The sequence below is a fragment of the Podarcis bocagei genome (genome assembly GCF_964188305.1).
Source record: "Podarcis bocagei genome assembly, chromosome: 11".
NCBI classification, from domain to species: domain Eukaryota; kingdom Metazoa; phylum Chordata; class Lepidosauria; order Squamata; family Lacertidae; genus Podarcis; species Podarcis bocagei.
Genome location: NC_138136.1, coordinates 23116678 through 23135986, shown reverse-complemented (window position 1 = coordinate 23135986; position 19309 = coordinate 23116678). Strand labels below are relative to the sequence as shown.

Below are 19309 nucleotides of genomic sequence, written 5' to 3'. Positions count from 1 at the left end.
TCATTGGCAATCAGTTGGTATGATGTGGAGCATGTGTGAGCCTAAATCATATATGATTCCCCTGCCTCTTCTCTACCCTTGGCAGTTCCGAGAACAAGACTTTGACTTCAAGCTATGCTATCTCCCCACATCAAATCTCATTTACTGGCCTGCACTCTGCTGGAAATAATAACCCTCAAGGGCAGCACGGTCACAGTGCTCTGTTGCCTTGTATGCACTTGTTTTACTATTTCAGTAAAAATATTTTATTTTCCAGGAGCCATTATGCTTTGTGATCTTACATTCCCAGTGGTGGATGAAGTTTTCCCCCAGAACAGAATGGATGGGAGGAAACCTTCTTGCTCAAGCAGATTTAGGTTTTGAATATAAAAGTACGCTATCGTTTTGCGTTGTATTTATAAAGGCTGCATCTTTTTCCACACAGGGACCTTGCTGCAAGGAACTGCCTTGTAGGCGAAAACAATGTCCTGAAAATTAGCGACTTTGGAATGTCTCGTCAAGAAGATGATGGAGTATATTCATCTTCAGGATTAAAACAGATTCCCATCAAATGGACTGCTCCAGAGGCTTTAAACTATGGTAAGGGAATACTGTTGCTAACAGTTTCGGTCCAAAATATGCTGTGTGATGTCTGAAAATATAAAGGAGATGTACAAATATTTGCAAGAAGATATTTTAAGATTTCCCTTTCTCTCAAAATTAAACAGCGTCTCCTGTCGCTGCCCAAGGCGGGGACCACACTGGGGGGCAGGGCACACCTGGGGGTGCACTCACGCACCAGAGCCCAGTAGAGGAGAGGGGCAGTGAAGTGTCCGGGTCAGACCTGGTTTATGAGTGGAGCTGCGGCCAGCTGGCGACTGTACCCTCCCCTCCCTCTTGCTTCATCAAAATAATTAAACATCTCTAATAATTACCATATTTTAAACTTCCATACGAGCTGCTTCCACACAAGCCTCCTTGGCTACTATAATCTGCCTCCGAGGGCCTTCTGTAGTTTATCTTTGGAGGTGAGGCAGTTTAGGAGCACAATAGGGCCTTTTCAGTTGTTGTACCTTGACTATAAAATGCTATCCTCAGGCTGTCTCAGCAGACACTGACTCTGATATACTTTATATTTGTTTGGACCCTAGATGTTTGGTGGGTGTGTTCAAATCTTTGATGTAGATACCATGTATAGTTTTTATCTTTGATTGTTCCTGTTCTGTTTTTATGCGATACTATTGGATTTTTAAAAAAATAAATCAACATTTTAACATTAGCAGCTCTAGGAGATTATCACCTGAAAAATAGGGTATATTTATCTTTTAAATAAACTGATTAAATGCAAGTATAGCCATAACACTATGGCTTTGTGGCTAGAGCTTTGTAGTAGATTTCCTTGTAATTTATCCTGATTAGATAAACTTTAACTAAATTAGAACATACGTAGAATAAACGTAAATAGAAATGAATAGGAAATTAGCAATGGATTTTTCAGACTTTTATTCTTGAAACTACTACGCAGGTGGCACCGTGGGTTAAACCACAGAACCTTGGGCTTGCCGATCAGAAGGTCAGCGGTTTGAATCCCCGCGACGGGGGAGCTCCCGTTGCTTGGTCCCTGCTCCTGCCAACCTAGCAGTTCAAATGCACATCAAAGTGCAAGTAGATAAATAGGTACCGCTCCAGCGGGAAGGTAAACGGTGTTTCCGTGCACTGCTCTGGTTCACCAGAAGCGGCTTAGTCATGCTGGCTACATGACCCAGCAGCTGTACGCCGGCTCCCTTGGCCAGTGAAGCGAGATGAGTGCCACAACCCCAGAGTCATCCGCGACTGGACCTAATGGTCAGGGGTCCCTTTACCGTTACCTTACTACTTGTGTTAGCAGCTCATGAATTGTCATAGGAGAAGAAAGAAACCAAAATCGCCCCCCCACAAAAACCTTTTAGAGTTACTTACGCAGCACTCTTATGGACCTTCCTGCTGTTGTTTTTTTCAAAATAAATAAAGGCACTATTTATAAAGAGGAAAATTGCCTATAACGAGATCAGTTGGTCACAAAAATAGAATAAGCCAAAGTGCTCTTAGTGAGAATGGAGGAATAGGGCACTCTTAATAAATAGGAAAAGAAGAAACAGCATGTGTGTTTTAGTATTGTGAATGGGGTAATAAAGAACTGATTAATAGTTACCAAATAATGGTTTATTTTAGGGTGTTCCTCTGCATAGGAACAAGTTTGTACCATTTAGTTGCTTTCCATTAAACTTGTAGGAGAACTCAAATTTCTTTTTGGTGAGAAAGAATGTAGATTTTAAGAAACAACAAAGTTAAATGTTGGTGTCTCTCTGTGCCATAGAAAGCTGTGCCCATTGAACCTGTTAGACAGTTGTCAAGGGCAAAGAGTCTCTATCAACAAGAAATATGCACGCTCATAGACCAAAAGAGACACTTGAATTTTACTGTGTACACACAAACAAAATATTCTGTACTGTTAGCAATTTGCATTTCATGGTATTGAGTTATGTCTAGGGATACATGCACATCCCTTACTTCAACCTGAAATAGATTGTGCTTTGGAATGTGTAGTTTCATGATGAATCAGGGCAGGGGGCAATATTAGGAGTTCTCCTGTTCAATTTTGTATGCTATCCCTAGTTGTATTTGCACTGAAGTTAGTGTTAAACCATGGCGAACCTTAAACCAGACTTTGAAACGAGGATTTGAAGCTGGTTAATTCTGAATGGGGAAGGAAGGAAGAGAATTCATAAGTGTTCAAAGTGTGTATAAGTCAGTGGGACAATCCTAATTTCTTAACTATGGTTAAGAGTTAAGGGAACTCAGATCCATTTTTCTACATTAAATGCCTTTACTGTTTTTACAAGTGTGCACTTTCAAGTGTGCTTTCATAAAATCTAATTAGGGAATGATTTAAATACACATTTCTTTGCAAGTTATAACTATGTGTAACACATTTCCAATGTTATGTTTTTACTCACATGACTGACTTGCAGGAGCAATACTTGGAGTAAAACTGTACTATGGGAAGCAGTTCAATGTATTAAATGTAGGGATCAGCATTTACATGATGTTGCATTTTGAGGGATTTCAAAGCTGAAGACATGGACCCAAATACTTAGAGTTGTTTTTGAGATGTTCTAAACAATATTATATTCCTGGTCCAAACTACAGTGCTTTTGTGATTTTTAGTTTTCTCGGAACATTTGTATAACTTTGTTTATTACAGTGGTACCTCGGGTTACAGACGCTTCAGGTTACATACACTTCAGGTTACAGACTCCGCTAACCCAGAAATAGTACCTCGGGTTAAGAACTTTGCTTCAGGATGAGAACAGAAATTGTGCTCCGGCGGCAGCAGGAGGCCCCATTAGCTAAAGTGGTGTTTCAGGTTAAGAACAGTTTCAGGTTAAGAACAGACCTCCAGAACGAATTAAGTACTTAACCCGAGGTACCACAGTATATTCTCATGGTTCTAGCATAGCTTTATCAATTTTCTATGTCACTAATGCATACCACACAAGTATATTATTGCCATGCTTTGGGGGCCTTGCTGAGAAAGGTAATTGAGTCCAGATAACTAACACTTACCTAAGAAATGTATTACTTATAACTAGTGTCCCCAAATGTTTTTAATGGAAGGTGTTAAATTAGTAGATGCCAAGCTCTAAAAGGAGAATATATGCAGACTTACAAGAACAATCACACTACCAGCAGCACAGCGAATGTCCATAATTGCTCTTTATCAACCTGGTAGCCTAATTTAAAACAGCATGAAATGATATTTAGTTTTAAATGCAAACAGAACTTTCTGAGGTCAGAACAGTTAGCATAAACCCAGCTGTCAGTAACATTTATATGTATTTCATTTAGGCTGGTAATGAGCAACATACCTTGTCTTTAAAATATTAAATATTTAGCAGCTGGAAATAGTGTGCCACTGGAAAAAAACTTCAGTACTTAGAGGCAGGGGTGACGGGGGAGATTTTAAAACTCTAAAGCGGAAAAGATTGCATACCCTCCAACATTTTTCAGCAGGAAATCGGGTCCAGTTATGCCTTGTAAATTCTGAAAAAAACACTCCCCCTCCTCATTTGGAAAGAGTACAAAACCTGATGAACATTCCTAGTTGGGATCATACGTCAACCTGTGAGGTACCTGCAATTTGTGAAAGAGAAGATGAGGTTCCCAGCATCAAGAATATTTACGGACATGTGAACTTGCTTCTTCAGACACGCTCCCCCCCCCCCCAGGTCAAACAAAACATCACACAACAAAGTGTAGTTGATTCCATGACCAGCACAAGTACATTGCCCTTGGAGCAGCCATGGGTAAGATTGAAGTGCTCCTGGCGGAAAAATCTTGCATCTACTACTCATGTTACATATAGGGCCAGATTTAGGTTTGATGAGGCACTAAGCTACTGAAGGTTATGGGGCCCTTTGTTGTCAACAACAAATTGTCACTGTTTTTTTGTGTTCAATATATGCTATATGGTCATTTATGGACCTAATAGGTATCTAAAGCCATTTGCACATAACAAAATAAGTATTTTATCAAAGTAATTGTTGAACTGAAATACAATTAAGAAGTATATTAATAGTGAAATTTGGGGGAGGGGCAAGAGAGTGGGGCCCTAAGCTATAGCTCGTTTAGCTTATACGTAAATCCGGCACTGGTTACATAGGTAGTCTCATAGGTAGTCTCTTGGTTGTTCCGTGCACCTGCCACTCTTCCACTGCTTATGTGACTGGTTTCAAAAGGACCTCTGCTGTGAAAGAAGAGGACAAGCTGGCTGACTTAGAAGGCAAATTCATAGCTGTCAACTTTCCCCTTTTTTGCGGGAAATTCCCTTATTCCAGCACTATTTCCCGCTGTTTCCCACTACTATCCTGGATTGTTAGATATCCCATAGACTGTCCCCGGGACAGGTGAGGCTGCTGATCCCTTATTTTTGAGGCTGCTGATCCCTTATTTTCAAATCTGAAAGTTGACAGCTATGGGCAAACTCCCTCATGGAGGGTTCTGTAGGGAATCAAAATAGGTGTGCAGGAATTTTGACCTTTTCACAGCTGGTATCTAATAGTGTTTTCCAAAGAAGCTGGATGCTTCATCTCTAGACTTTGAACTTAAAGCCAGGGCTCTAATCAATACAGTCCCATCCTGTTCTGCAGAGATATGATGGCAGCAATCAAATAAATTGTCTGAAGCACCCATAGCAATTGCAGGCAGATGACTCAAAGATACAGGTGACGCCATAATGTCTGCTATGGAAGTATAAGGGGCTCTGCAGTGCACTATAGAGATGGTGAAACCCCCAAATCAACTCAGAATGCTGGCCCTAAATAAATGCGTATCATTTAACCGCAGTATAGGATTTATGGGGGACAACAGTGGGTAGCACCTTGTATCTGATTTGATTTTGATGTAATGATGTGCAAATTGATTTTCAATCAATCAGCTGGTTTCAATGTGGAGCACAGGGATGATGATCCCTTCACTTGTCATTGACTTAGGGGAGGGTCTTCCCACCTGACCCTGAGCCACAAGAGGCTCTGTTGCCTTAAACAGCTCAGGACCGCAATACCTCAGGGACCGCCTCTTCCCACATAAACTTACCTGGATCTGCAATCATCTTTTGCCTTTTTTTATTTATTAAATTTTTATACCTCCCTTCATCTGAAGAACTCAGGGTGGGTCACAGCATAAAAATACAAGATAAAAACACAAAATACATAACAAGAACAAACCTTCCCCTTCTTCATGTGCCTCCTCCTTGAGACAGCGGCAACACAAAAATTGTCCTTTTCTGTGGTGGCTCCCTGCTGGCAGAATACTCTCCCCAGAAAGGCTCGCCTGGGGCCTTTGTTACATATCTTTAGGAGCTATGCAAAAATATTCCTCTTCTCCCAAGCCTATGGCTAATTCAGCAAGCTGTGGCCTTTTAAACTGCCAGGGGAGGGGGGGCGTTGTTTTTGTTTGTTACTGTGGTATGTATTTCTGTGTTTTCATATTGTAAACTGCCCTGTGATGTTCAGGTGAAGGACGGCATAGAAATGTAAAAAAATAATACATAAAGTGCTGATTCTCTGGTGCAGTGGTAGCATAGCTACAACTTTCCATAAGCCCCAGTCAGCACAGTCAGTGATCAGGGGTGCTTGGAGTAAGGGCATCAAGCTCAACAAATGAAACCTGGTTAGTCTTGGCGTATCCTAATAATTTAAAGCTTGAGGAATGATGTTTGCCTTTTCACTACCCCTTGCTGAAGTACAAGAAGACCTATCCTTATTAGCATTGTGCTGGCTTTTGACGATACATCTGTTTAAACTGGCAGTTCACTGATCTCTGAACCTAGATCCCCCTTCTTAATTATCGTGTTGTTTTAATGGAATCATTTTGCTGCATATTTTACTTACGGTTTAAACTTTAATGTTTTAATGGGATTGTTTTAGTGTGTACTTTAACTGTGTGTTTTAATTATGGGTGCTTATATTTTAATGCCTGTGTAATTAGTTTTTAAACTTGTAAATTCCTTGGAAGCCTATATTGGCATTAAGGAGTTAATTAATTAATTAATTAATTAATATCTGGTGTGTACCACATTGGCTGCTTTGCTCTGCAGTGCTGAGGATATATACCTCTCCGGAGATTATTCAAAATGCCAACAAAACCAGTTCTGGAAATATATTTTACATAACTTTTTTTAAAAAATGGAATAAGAGAGAAAAATATGCTGTGCTTCATAGTCTTGTGTATGCATGATCAGTTGCTATTAATGGCAATACATTAAGTCCTCTAGCTTCTAAATTTTGTGGACACCGCCTTCCCTCAAAAGTGGGTATTGGCGACAGGCTGATAGCTGTTGCAATTCGGGTGGGTCCAGAGCCAGTTTGTTTAGGAGCTAGTTGTACGGCTGCCTCTTTCAGTGCAGCAGGGACCACCCATCCCCTCTTGCAGCAAAGTGTTAACCACACTCTGGACCCAAACAGTGAACCCCCCCTTTTGCTAGATTTGATAAGCCAAGAGGGACAGGGGGCACATGGTCAAATGCATTACAGGCAGCATCTTGTGCTCATCAACTTATTGCATAAGGCGAAACTGATCCCAGAAAAGGTCCTTGATAGCAGCACTAGGTACCCACTGTCACAAGTAGGTTCTGTGCATTCACAGTTGTATACGGAGAATTTGTGTCACACTAAATATTCTGTGTAAGGTGTAGACAAGCCCAAGGTTTTTTCTCCATGAAAGGAACATGCCAGGGCCATGTGCACCTGCTAGCTTTCATGTTATTTCTGAAACTGGGATGCCTGACGCTCAAGGAAAGACCATGTCCCAGATACACCAATACACTTATTCATCATGAGAATGTTGCAGGGCAGTATTCCATCCCTACTTTGATAAAATACAATTGCTGGTTTCAGGAGAGGTTTCTTTAAAAAAAAATTGTACACATCAACGAAAAGCAACAAAGCAGGCATAGGCAAACCCGGCCCTCCAGATGTTTTGGGACTACAATTCCCATCATCCCTGACCACTGGTCCTGTTAGCTAGGGATGATGGGAATTGTAGTCCAAAAACCTCTGGAGTTTGCCTATGCCCGGCAGCAAAGGGATGTTTTAATGTCTTGTATTTAGGATCTAATTCCCCAAGTAGAGAACACATACACATAGCATAATTTGAAGGGATGTGCCCAGTCATGAGATTGCAAAATAGATGCAAAGGAACTAACCAGGCTCCCTAGTGTCATCTATTTCCTTGTCTTTTATTTTGGCACAACTGTGGACCACTGTAAACTTACCACAGCTTCAAACGTAAGCATTTCATGTATTGGCAGAATTACTGTACCATCCGCTTATTGCCTATCCTCTCTCTCTTTTTATTTTTATTTTTCTGGTAGGGCGATACACATCTGAAAGTGATGTGTGGAGTTATGGAATTTTCCTCTGGGAGACCTTCAGTTTAGGTGTCTGTCCATACCCAGGAATGACTAATCAGCAAGCACGGGAACAAGTGGAGAAAGGTAATTGCTGCATGTCACACCATTTATGATTAATTCCATTGAAGACTAAGAATTCTTTGTGCGCCTTGGATGTATCAGACTTGGGGCAAAGGTCTCTGATGTGAAGAAATTCCAATCTAACTACGAAGTTTCCAAATAGGGATAGATCATCATGAGAAATAACATTATTGAAACATTACAGAAGGTTTTGTGTTAGCTGATTATTTTGGTCTTTGATTTCTGTTTTGTAGAAATGGGTGGCCAGTGACTAATAATTAAAAGTCTGATAATTAAAAACTTTATGCCATGAGAACTATCCAGGAGCTGGTTTCAATATGGGAAACGTATGAGGAACTGGCCTCTGGCTCAAGAAAGCTATGTTGCAATAAATTTATTGGATTTTCAGTTGCCACAAGGCTGTGGTCCTTTTCCCTAATACCTTTAAATAAAATCAAAGGCAAAGGACCCTTAGTGATGTTGATCAAGTGCAGCCTCCAACTGGGCCAATGTCATTCAAATATTGTGTAGGTCAGGTCAGAAAAATGAGGGGAAAGTAGTTAAAATACAAAGTGGGAATAGCGTAGAATGATATGTGGCTTAACTTAACATCTTATTCACACATACATTTAGCGGAATGCGAATTGTTCACCTGAAAGGGTGGGAAGGGCCTATTTAGTTGGCTCTGTTCATTTGGGTCCAGAATTCAGTTGCATTCTCCTGTGACCTAGGATTTCATCATGATAGAAGTGGTTTCCGTGATGGTAATAGCATGTATGAATTTGGCCCAAGGCACACAGACTACCTGAACAGAATGCTCTGTGTAATAAAGTTAGTTATAACTGATTTAAATCTCCTTTAGCATTTTCTTCATTAAATGTCTATATGACCTGATATGAAAGGGATAAATGGATCTAGCTCAGTTTGGCAGAGGGACACTTATCAGCATGAGTCTTGTTCCTCAGGCATTGGGAATTCTAGTTCCACCTTCCTTACTTCCATCAAGCTGCTACTTCTTGGGCCTCATTAAAAGAACTGTCCTTTTGTGGTGGAACTCACCAACACATTACTAATCCTTTCCTTAAGATCCGCATTGCAAAAATCAACAATATGCCCATAGATTTTTGAAGCAGTTTCCTATCTTTGAGATAATAAAACATGCAGCCTGTTCCTTCCAGCCTTGCCAGTCATAGTTAGTTTAGAGTGACCAGTGACTCTGCCTCCTAGGAAGATTTTTCATGTTTGAGCAGCAGGGAAAAGGTGCTGTAAGCTGATTGAGGAAAGAAAACAATTTGCTGTGTGCAAGAAGAGTCAAATTCAGAATGAGATTGGGTAGGAGAGAGAAACCTGATTAGAAATGGTTGAAGCTAGAAGAAAGAAAGAGCAGGAAGCATAAGGAAACATCAGGAAAGGTGAAGGTATGATTAAGGCTGCAGTCCTATGCATACTTTCCTGGGAGTTGTTCAGATGAAATCAGTAAAACTTCAGAATAAATCCCCAAAGGAAAGGCAGGCAGTCACAATGTAAAGATAATGATATGAGAAGCTAAAACCTGTATCAGGAAGCAGCAAAAGAACCCAAAATTCCAATTAACGCTTAGGTAAACATTAATTTTAACCCAGAGGGGTAGCCAGGTTAGTCTGTTACAGGAAAAGCAGAAAACAATTTTGTGGCACCTTAAAGACTAATAAGCAGAGCAGTCAATACACAAAAGATGAAATGGACATCCGAAATGGCAATATTAAAACACAACAACCAAGGGGGTGATCATTTTAGCCTCCCAGAACACTCTGTAGATGACCTTGAAGTGGCCATACCAGTTCAAAGGAACTTCAAAGGGAGGCTTAACATGAAACCACTAAATAAAAAGTAAAAAATGTCCACAGTTAATTGCGTAATTATCATTGTACTTTTCTGCATGTCATTTCCCGCTACCCTCTACCCCCACTATTTACAGCCTAACACTAACCACCTCCCCGCCAAAAAAAGTCCTGTGTATGCATACCTGTAACTGAGGATAATATTTCATACCACTGATGAAGTGTACTGTAGTCCACAAAAGCTTATGCTATAATAAATTTGTTAGGGTGGAATTTCTAAAGAAAACTTATTTTACAGTAAACAAAAACAAACAAGACATCAAGCTAATAATAATGGTAGCCATGAGAAGAATAAACTTACAAGATAATAAAATAAGAATCATATTAATACAGTGATACCTTGGTTCTCAAACGCCTTGGTACTCAAATAACTTGGAACTCAAACACTGCAAACCTGGAAGTTAAGTGTTTTGAACTTTTTTTGGAAACCGAAAATGCTCTGTTTTGAGTGTTACACTTCCGTTTTGAGTGCCACGTTTCCATTTTGAGTGTTGAGTTGAGGTCTGTCTGTTTTTGCTATTTATTTTGCATTTTTGTTTTTGCAGCTCTTTTTGTTTTGTTTTTGTGACTGTGTGGAACCTAGTTCAACTACTGATTGATTGATTGATTGATTGATTGTGTGACTGCAGTATACTGTTTATTGCTTTCATTTTATGGATCAATGGTTGTGTTAGATAGTAAAATTCATGCTAAATTGCTGTTTTAGGGGTTGTTTTTAAAAGTCTGGAACAGATTAATCCATTTTGCATTACTTTCTGTGGGAAAGTGTGCCTTGGTTTTTGAGCACTTTGGTTTTGGAACAGACTTCCGGAACGGATTAAGTTTGAGAACCAAGGTACCACTGTAACAGAAAGCTTTAAAAAGAATGAGTGGCATAAAATATATTTCATAGTGGAATGCAAGGTTCATATTTGTACAAAACATATCAAATAATCATGAATGTAGCCAAATAAACTCATAATTAATGGGAATGTGCCAACCATAAGATTGTTTTGTTATATAAATTGCAAACTTCCCCCAAGTCGGAGGGGTCCACATCACCCCTGGCGATACGTATTTTATGAGCCTGTTTTCAGAAATGACAGTGCACACCGTTAGGGCAGTAGTCAACTAAATAAATGTGTGAGAAGAATGACTTCCGCTTGCAAAACAGGACTTTCACCATCTCCAAATCTGCTTCAGAAAGTTGGAGAGAAACCTAGAACAGATTGAGGGATGAACAGGGGGCAAGGGGAATCCTGTTGCAGAAGTGAAAGTCACTTTGCTTGCACAAAGCACTACTAACCACTACATTAAATACAACCCTTAGTCTTTAAGGTGCCACAAAACCATCTATTGATTGTATTAATCCTCCATTTTGTGGGTCTTGCCAGATGGATTTAAGAACATAGAGCCAATATTTGGTGCAACAAAATGATCTACCTGCCCAGACAATGAAACATTTTTCTCAATCAGGTTTTGGTACCATTCATATTCCAGTCTTGCAGACTGGTGTGGTGTGAAAATTCTTTAAATGTATTCAAATCCAGCACACAAATATTCTTCGTGAATCAAGTCTGAGGAAGTTTGGTTGGTCACTGAATTTTTAATTGTGGTTTTTCCCCCCTTTTGCTTCTCAATAGTCATCTTCTTTCCATGTCTTTCTTAATACGGTAGGCTATCGAATGTCAGCACCTCAGAAGTGCCCAGAGGAAATCTATAAAATAATGCAACGGTGTTGGGATTACAATCCTGAAATGAGACCGAAATTCAGCGAAATTCACAAAGAGCTCTCTGCATTGAAAAAGAAAGTGGCCTCATGAGAAGTTAACAGGACTCAAAACTAGAGGACTCTTTTCTCTTTTCCCAGAAAAGTAATATTTTATGTCATGAACACTACACTTTTATACATTTCTTTCAATATTCTTCTAGAATTCTTTTTTAAAAACAAAAACAAAAAACGGTTTGTATTCAAGTGTGCCAGGCTGAAAATGTCAAAGATATCTATGTTAAAGAGAGAGAGCTCTGCCAAATGCTTTATATCTGATCACAGTGATGCTGTCATTTAGGTTATATGTAAATAGACAACATATAGTATGTGTATAGGTTTTGTGTTTTTTTAAAAGAACTCTGTCTGCTTTCTATTAGCGAGATAACTCCCTAATCTTTTTTTCCCCCTGGGCTTTACCTCTGCTTTGATTCCAAGTCCACACAGTGCATGCCAGGTGGTTTATGCACGAAGGCAGGCACATTTTTGTTACCTCCGTTTAAAAGAATATACAATATAATGCTCTGAAAACAAACAAAAATACCAGCTAACACAGCCTTGGATTTATGTGTATTCTTACTCTAAAAGATCTTATTTGAACAGTTTGATTACAGAATGGAACTGCATGCATATATTTCTAGCAGATATTTCATGACAGTAAATATTCCCTATACCCCTCCAATTTTTTAAACCAAGAAAAAGTAGGCACAATTCACAAAGCGCAAATCTATATGGTCTGGCTGTTATTGGGGGGGGGGGAGCACAGAATAAATCCAGATGTGAGCCTTATGTATGATGCATCTATCAGGAAAACACTGTAGATGATCTGTTTTTCAGAAGGATGAGCTGCAGCAGTGCATAGTTGTTCTTGAATGTGTGCATTCAGAAGTGCTGTCTGCAAGAAACATGTTTGAGAAGGAGAGTGGCATATCATGAAGGTAACCAGTAACACTGAATTTGGATGGGGAAGGGGAAGTGACTTACTCAATTGATCTTTGGAAGATTTGTGAATTGATTTTCCTGTTCAATATGCAGCTGAAGCAAAGAAAAAAGGAAGAAATGTATTTCATGTACACTTTCCAAAGGGGGAATGTATTTTTCAGTAGCAGGGAGCAGGGGGTGGGATCCTAATGGTGGGGAAACTAACAAGGAAATGTTATCTTCTGTATATAGTATCTGGCACACTGAACAAACTACAAAGTCGAAACATTAAGTTCCCTAATTATGCTCTGATTCTGCTGGGTTTATTCAGTTGACAAACTGCAAACTCCAAAATGACAAATGAGCATCAACATATTATTTCCAAGGTCTCCTACAATTAGACCCTTTCCGGGCTATTGTGTAAGTTGATGTTATGACCCTGACCTCTTGGATCTTCAGTTGATGAGTCTTGTTGCAGGAGTTTCAATTTGTGCTGAAGAGGCAGCAAAATGATGGCCACAGTGTGTCGGCACATTGATCGTTTCCAGCCCAGGATAATGGAGATGAGGAAATTAAAAGGCGTTTTGAGCCTCAAAACGGCATTCTTTTGTACAGTAGGACCAAGATGTAGGTGAAGTCTTTGACTGCTTTATGTTACCTGTTTGGCTGACCCTGCTGGCCAGAACACATTTGCTCTTCTGTGTGTGTGTTTTTTGTGATAGTACAGAGTGGTGATGTTGAGCAAGGTAAAGTATACTTGTAGTCTAGAAAAGTTGATGTCATTAACATGATGATAACTTTAATTGTTGGATTAAACAGTGGAGTCTATTGTAGATGGACTTGTTAGCAGTCTAGCACAGGGGTTTCCAGGTGATTCTTGCCTTATTACACCTTACTACACCAGGACTGGTCAATGAGTTCAGAATCTAATGGAGAAGGAGAGGGGGTGGGAAGAAAATAGCTTAGCCTGGCAGTTTCTTTATTCAGCAGTGGGCATGTGCTGATCTTTGTTCAACACAAATAGGAAATACTGTATTAGTTCATTATGGTGACCCCAAAGGGATCCACAACAGTGTGCCTTAATTCATTGGCATTGTTATCTAAAATGCACAAGTTCTGAATGCTATCACCACATGGGAGAAAACACCACCAATCGCCTAGCTTTAGGTCTTCATCTATGCATTCACGTAAGGGCAAGAATGTACCTTTTATTCACTGTGTTCTTAATTTTTGTCTTAAGTGTTAATATTTTTATATACGAGAGACTATACCATTTCTTTAAAGTCTTCTGAATGTACTCTTGTCTTTCAGAAATGAAAAGGACAGCTCTTTGTCTTAATTCAATTAGTAGGACTTTCTGTCCTGTTCTTGTACAGATGTAAAGGATAAACACTATTTATATTTCATTTATGTAAGCAGATTTGCAATTCATGTCAGACTGCTGCTCAAATTGAAAACCATTTTCCAAACACAGGATACCAGTAGCATTTAGAATTTGTTCTGGCTGTCCTAAAATCAGGGGTCAACTGAAGATCACTAACTTATGGGATATTGTTGGTTGACTGATTAAAAAAAAAAAGTAAGTCTAGTGTACTGGCAGTTTTCTTCACACCATCTTGTGAATCACTCTCTTAGAAAAAGTCACCTGCCAATGCCTGTTGGAATTATGTATGTTAGGAGGTGAAATTCATTCCAGATGCATGCAGACATAAACTATTAGTTGCAAGGATTTGGTCAAAAGAACGAGGCTGTCTCAGTGAAGTTTATTAAAGCTGGGAAAACTGCATTTGAAGCTGCTTTCTTAATGAAGTAAAAACTTCGCATTATTATAAAATTGTTGTTTGAGACTAGGATTTATATAACTAGTCTCTTAGAACAAGATTAGAATCACACACACACCCCAACCCTCTTTCTTGGGAATATGCAATATGAAATAAATATTGTCATTTATATCGTTCCGTAGCAGTGTACATTAATGGCCTTTGTAAGTGCTGTAATTGTGTTTATCTAGGAAGCAAGTTTGCTTCCACGTTAGCATTTCACAAATAAACCTTTAAAAAGATACAGCACAAAGTGCAATTTAGAACTTGGCAATTTGAGCCTCTTTGCCACAGTCACTTTTCATTTTCAATAAATATGATTTTTAAAAAGGAGTTTATAGTGCAAATTCTGAATGGAACTAGAATCTTGAACAAACAAATAAATTGCTATTAGGAGAATCAAAGGCTTCTTACATTTACTGAAATGTGCAATATTACAAATATCTCTCTTCAAAAACACAGTGTGAGGGAACCTTTAACTGTCCTCACTCTTACAGTAATTTTCCAATGTACCATAGTCCCCAAATATTTGAAGCCTTTCATTTGATGTATGAAGTTATTTATAGATGCAGCAAATGCCAACTCTTTGCTTTTATAAATATTGAAGCAGATACTAGAACAATGTTGCCAAACAGCACTGTTTATGCAATAAGCCACTGGCTTGTTTGGTTAGAAAACAGCTGTAAGGAAGAAGAAAAAACACTTCAGTTGTTTTATTGTGTTTCTGTTTTTATCTTCTGGGTTATCAACTGACCATATTGGCTGGTGACCTCGGTTGGCATTGTGTTGGCAGTAAGTTACAGAAAGAAAGTAATAAAAAGCACAGACTGTTATCATTGCTGTTTTTATATATTTAAGCTGCTGGCTAACATTTTTTGTAGTTCATTTTGCTTTCAAAAAATTACCAAGAAGAACTTTTAACCCCACCCCTTTTAGCTGGATGAAATCATGGAGGTATGCAAGGGCTTTCACCAGAGACATAGCTTTCTTTCATATCGCTTGTGATGGCTCTTCCTCATGGCCAATATGTGTTTTTTAAATCATCTGAATAGGTGCAATGTAAGGTGTTTTGACTTCCCATGCCTCTTTCTTTACAAAAAGCACTTATTAGGGACCCTGATCTGGATTAGGACTCTGGGAGAAGAGTTCATTCTTCTCTCATCCCTACAGAAGCTGAGTGGGGTAGGATGTACTTTCAAAAGGAAAATAGTGTGAGCTAAAGCAGGATTAATTCTTCCTTTCCCCTGTGCCATGGTCCCAATCCAAATCGAGGGATGTTTTTAAAATTATTTTTTATTATTATTTTAGAGAACTATGGCCAGTCCCTAAACACCCTATTCTAAGCATACTATTAATGTAGCACATAGCTTTAGTTCTTACTAGATTGCTTTCTTAACTTGAATGAGAAAACAGGACTTTGGGGTTTTGTCATACAGCAATCTGGCCCTTGAATAACAAAATCAGATTCTCTACTAACCACAATAATTATATTCCTTTTGTCAGTCAAATGAACAAAGAGAGATACCTAAATCCGACTTCAGTCTGAATAATTAAATGGACAAGAGTTCCAACAAACCCTGAAGCACAAAACCATACTTTTAAAGTTTGCCACTTCTTAGTTTTAGAAAATATTTGTTCTGATAAGTTTGGGGTTTTCTTTGTGGCCTTGTGTTACTTTTCTTCTGAGCTCAGCTATCTGCATGCAGGTCCACCAGCGCCTGTTTTCTTGAAACCTAAGGCAGAAACTGGTTGAACTCTTGCCCAGACGTGGCTCTTTTCTCTCCTCAGATGTTAAAACGTTAGATCTTGAAACACTGAAAAATGTGCAGAAGGTCAGAGTGTACATAGCTAAAAGTTACATCCCTCCTTCCCTTTACAGCCGGCAATATGTTAGGCAGCATTTGTAAGCAAAAGAACTTTTCTTGTGTTTAGAAGAAAGTTATCAACAAGAAAGAAAGCAAAAGTAAAGGAGATCTAGATGGCTTTAAATGACCTTACAGTTTTAAAACTCATCGTGCAGCAATTGATACGATAAATGAACAACATGTTCACTTTTTAGGGTGCTTGTTCCAAAATGTTCATCTTAGATCAAAAGTATTTGCTGCGTTATATGCAGAAAACTACCGTCTTGCTGGCATGCAAAATGTACTTGCTTCAGGCAGCAGTCTTTCTGAAGCCATTCCTTCTTCCCCCATTTTTTTGTGACAATAATAGGCCTGCTACATATGTTGCATATGTGCGCTGGGAAGAAAGGTACAGCCAGTCCCAGCTTTAGCTTTCATGGGTTTGTAAACCTACTGCTATCATACGCACGCTGGATTGCATCCAAAGTTTCCCTTCGTCCAATGGAAGGCATTTTCCTCTAAAGTAAGGGAGCCTTTGGATGCTACCCATTCCAATGTGTGAAGAGGCCCTAAACTTTTTCATTAAAATCTTATGTGCGAAACCTCCTTCAATAGTGATTGATCGTTATTAACTCCAAACCATTAACCTTGGTGCAGGGTCCAGAATGCTATGGAATCCTATCCCATCACCCCTTGCATCTTCATTCAAAATATATTCCTGTAGGAATTTTGGGATTGATTTCTGCAGATAGTCACTTGAGGTAGGTCAGGCCACATGTTGTGAAAGTAGAAAAGGTTACGTCAAAGGAGTCAGCAAAGTTTTTTTAAAACCTTTTATATATGGTCTCCAGGAAATGTAATGTTTTGGTTTGACACTAGCTTCCTAAATCTTGGGATTTGAAGATCTGCTTGGAGGCACAGCCCAAGGGGCTTGTGGACACTGAGTCAGGCTACTTCGTTGTTCAGTTAGAGCCCCAGATTGCATTGCAATTTGCTGTCAAAACTTTCATTTTGACAAGTAGTTTGTTTGTTCAGCAGGGGAAGATTCAGTTTGATAAGCACAAGATCCATTAAGCGAATGGAACTGGTCTTGTAGGTTTGTTTGTTTTTTAATCCTGGCCTGTATTTCCAAATACATAATCTAGATACATATATTAAAGACCCTTAACCTAAATATTCCGGATTGCTTATGGGAAATGCATAAATAAATATAGAATCGGCACGGAAAATAATATTGGAAGAAAACTGCATAACTTAATGAAAATATGATATGCAGCTACCCTTCTATGCCCTCAACAGTTAATCTTAGGTTTACAAAAGATTCCCTTATGCAGAGGAATTGTCCAGCTAAGGTAACTGTTTCTTTAAATAGAACTTTGGGGCCTTGCATCATACAATCAACTATGTATGTTCTGCAGAACCTGCATAAAATACAATTTGACAAAAAGGGTGGATAAAATGTGCAAGACAGCTAAACCATGTGATAAGTTTATCACTAGGAAGTGGGGACCAGCCGAACTCCTGTAATTACTGGCAGGTTTGTATCTTTTGGTGTTATTTTAGCTCTGATTGCAAAATACAGACTTCCTCGTTCTGCAGAAATAGGGCACCGAGTACATCAAGGGAAGACGGAGAAGCCCTCTAGCAATGCCATTAACAATCCAAACCAAGGGGAGCTGTGTGTAAGAAAAACAACTTTCTAAAGCAAGAAAAGGAGGCCAATGCTGTGATTAGTTTACAGAAGGAAGGTACATCTTCAAAGTGAGAAATGTAAGAGCCAGAAGAAACATATCGGAGTAGGTGATCTCAAATGTATCAAGGAATAACACAGGAAATTATTCTTTTTTGGAGGAGGGGAGTATTCATAGAAGTACAAGGCAGAAAAGAAAGAAAAAAACAGGCTTCCAGCTGTATAGACAAGCAGGATAATAAAGATTTTTATGTACAGTCAAATCCTGCCCGTATGTTATCCCACGGCTGGTCTTAGGGAAATACCAGGAACATATTACTGGTTTAACTCTGTGCCATCTGCAGCAGACCTTCTTTCACCATCGCTTTCTTTCACAACGATTGGTGACTCATGCCTGTGCTTATTAGAACGGAGTCCTTTCTCTCTTTGATGCTAAAGCGATTGCAAGGTCACATGACTAGGCAAGGAGGATTCCACCCCCGCCCCCATAGTTGATTTGACAGTCCAGAACTAGGTTTACTAATTTTTTAGCTGTTCCCATGAAGTTGAGTAAGGTCATAGGGGCTCATTGTCAAACCAGAATAGAAGAATTTTAGATATATTGAGTAAACGCTGCAATTGTTTACAGCTTTTTACATATATGTATTTTGGTGTGGCTTTGAGTCTTTTTCTCTCCTTTTTTTTTTTTTTAGTTAGTGCCAATATATGCACCAGCAGGTTTAATATCAGGTAAAGCACCTTTTATGCTCTTTTGTTGTCTAAAAATAATATATTTGTGAAACACATTGATAATACATAACACTGGAAAGGGTTGCATCTTCCCAAAAAGTACAGGTGCTTTAAAAAAAAGGGAGGAAAGGGAAGCTTTCCTGGCTTTTAACAAGAGTCAAAATGATAGCTTATGTATACTTATTAGTTACCTGTTCTTTGTAATTTTAACAGATCTACATTTTATCTTTTATTTATTTGCCTTTTTTATATTCCTATTTGAACTGAAGTTAACCTTATTTCACTTTCCTAGCCTGTTTTGTTTATATAAAAAAAGGGATCTTCTGTGTTCTTAGAAAATCTGCAAATAGTTTTGAATGGCCTCTTTCTCTTTGGACCAATTACCACTAACAGGTCAGCAAGACCTTTTTTTTTACTGTATTCTTTCAATAAATGTACAATATTTGTATTGGATGTGTCTCAAATTTTGTTTGATGCTCAGGGGTTAATTTTACTCTTTTTCTTCCTCATTTAGATAAATTGTACATTATACAAACACTAATAAATGCTAGTCACCCAGTTCTCAGAATTTGCTGTTGGGGAGGGGGGAGGAATTATGAGAGAACAAATATTACGTTGTAGAGTACAGTCATACCTCAGAAGTCGAATGCCTACAAGTAGGAACGTTTTGGATCCCGAACCAAGTGTT

General features: G+C 38.9%; 1 protein-coding gene across 3 annotated transcripts in view; it reads left to right on the top strand.

Moving 5' to 3' along the window:
- FER (FER tyrosine kinase) overlaps nucleotides 1-19069 on the top strand; it is a 168106-nt gene extending 149037 nt beyond the window's left edge. For 2 of the 3 annotated variants that reach the window (XM_081213663.1, XM_081213662.1), the window contains exons 18-20: nucleotides 425-579; nucleotides 7892-8014; nucleotides 11527-19069. In XM_081213663.1, the coding sequence (XP_081069789.1) occupies nucleotides 425-579; nucleotides 7892-8014; nucleotides 11527-11672 (424 nt within the window). In that variant the 3' untranslated portion in view covers nucleotides 11673-19069. Of the gene's footprint in view, nucleotides 1-424; nucleotides 580-7891; nucleotides 8015-11526 lie in introns of those variants that run through there. The other variant, XR_014013104.1, reaches the window with a different exon arrangement.
- Nucleotides 19070-19309: the final 240 nt, after the last annotated feature.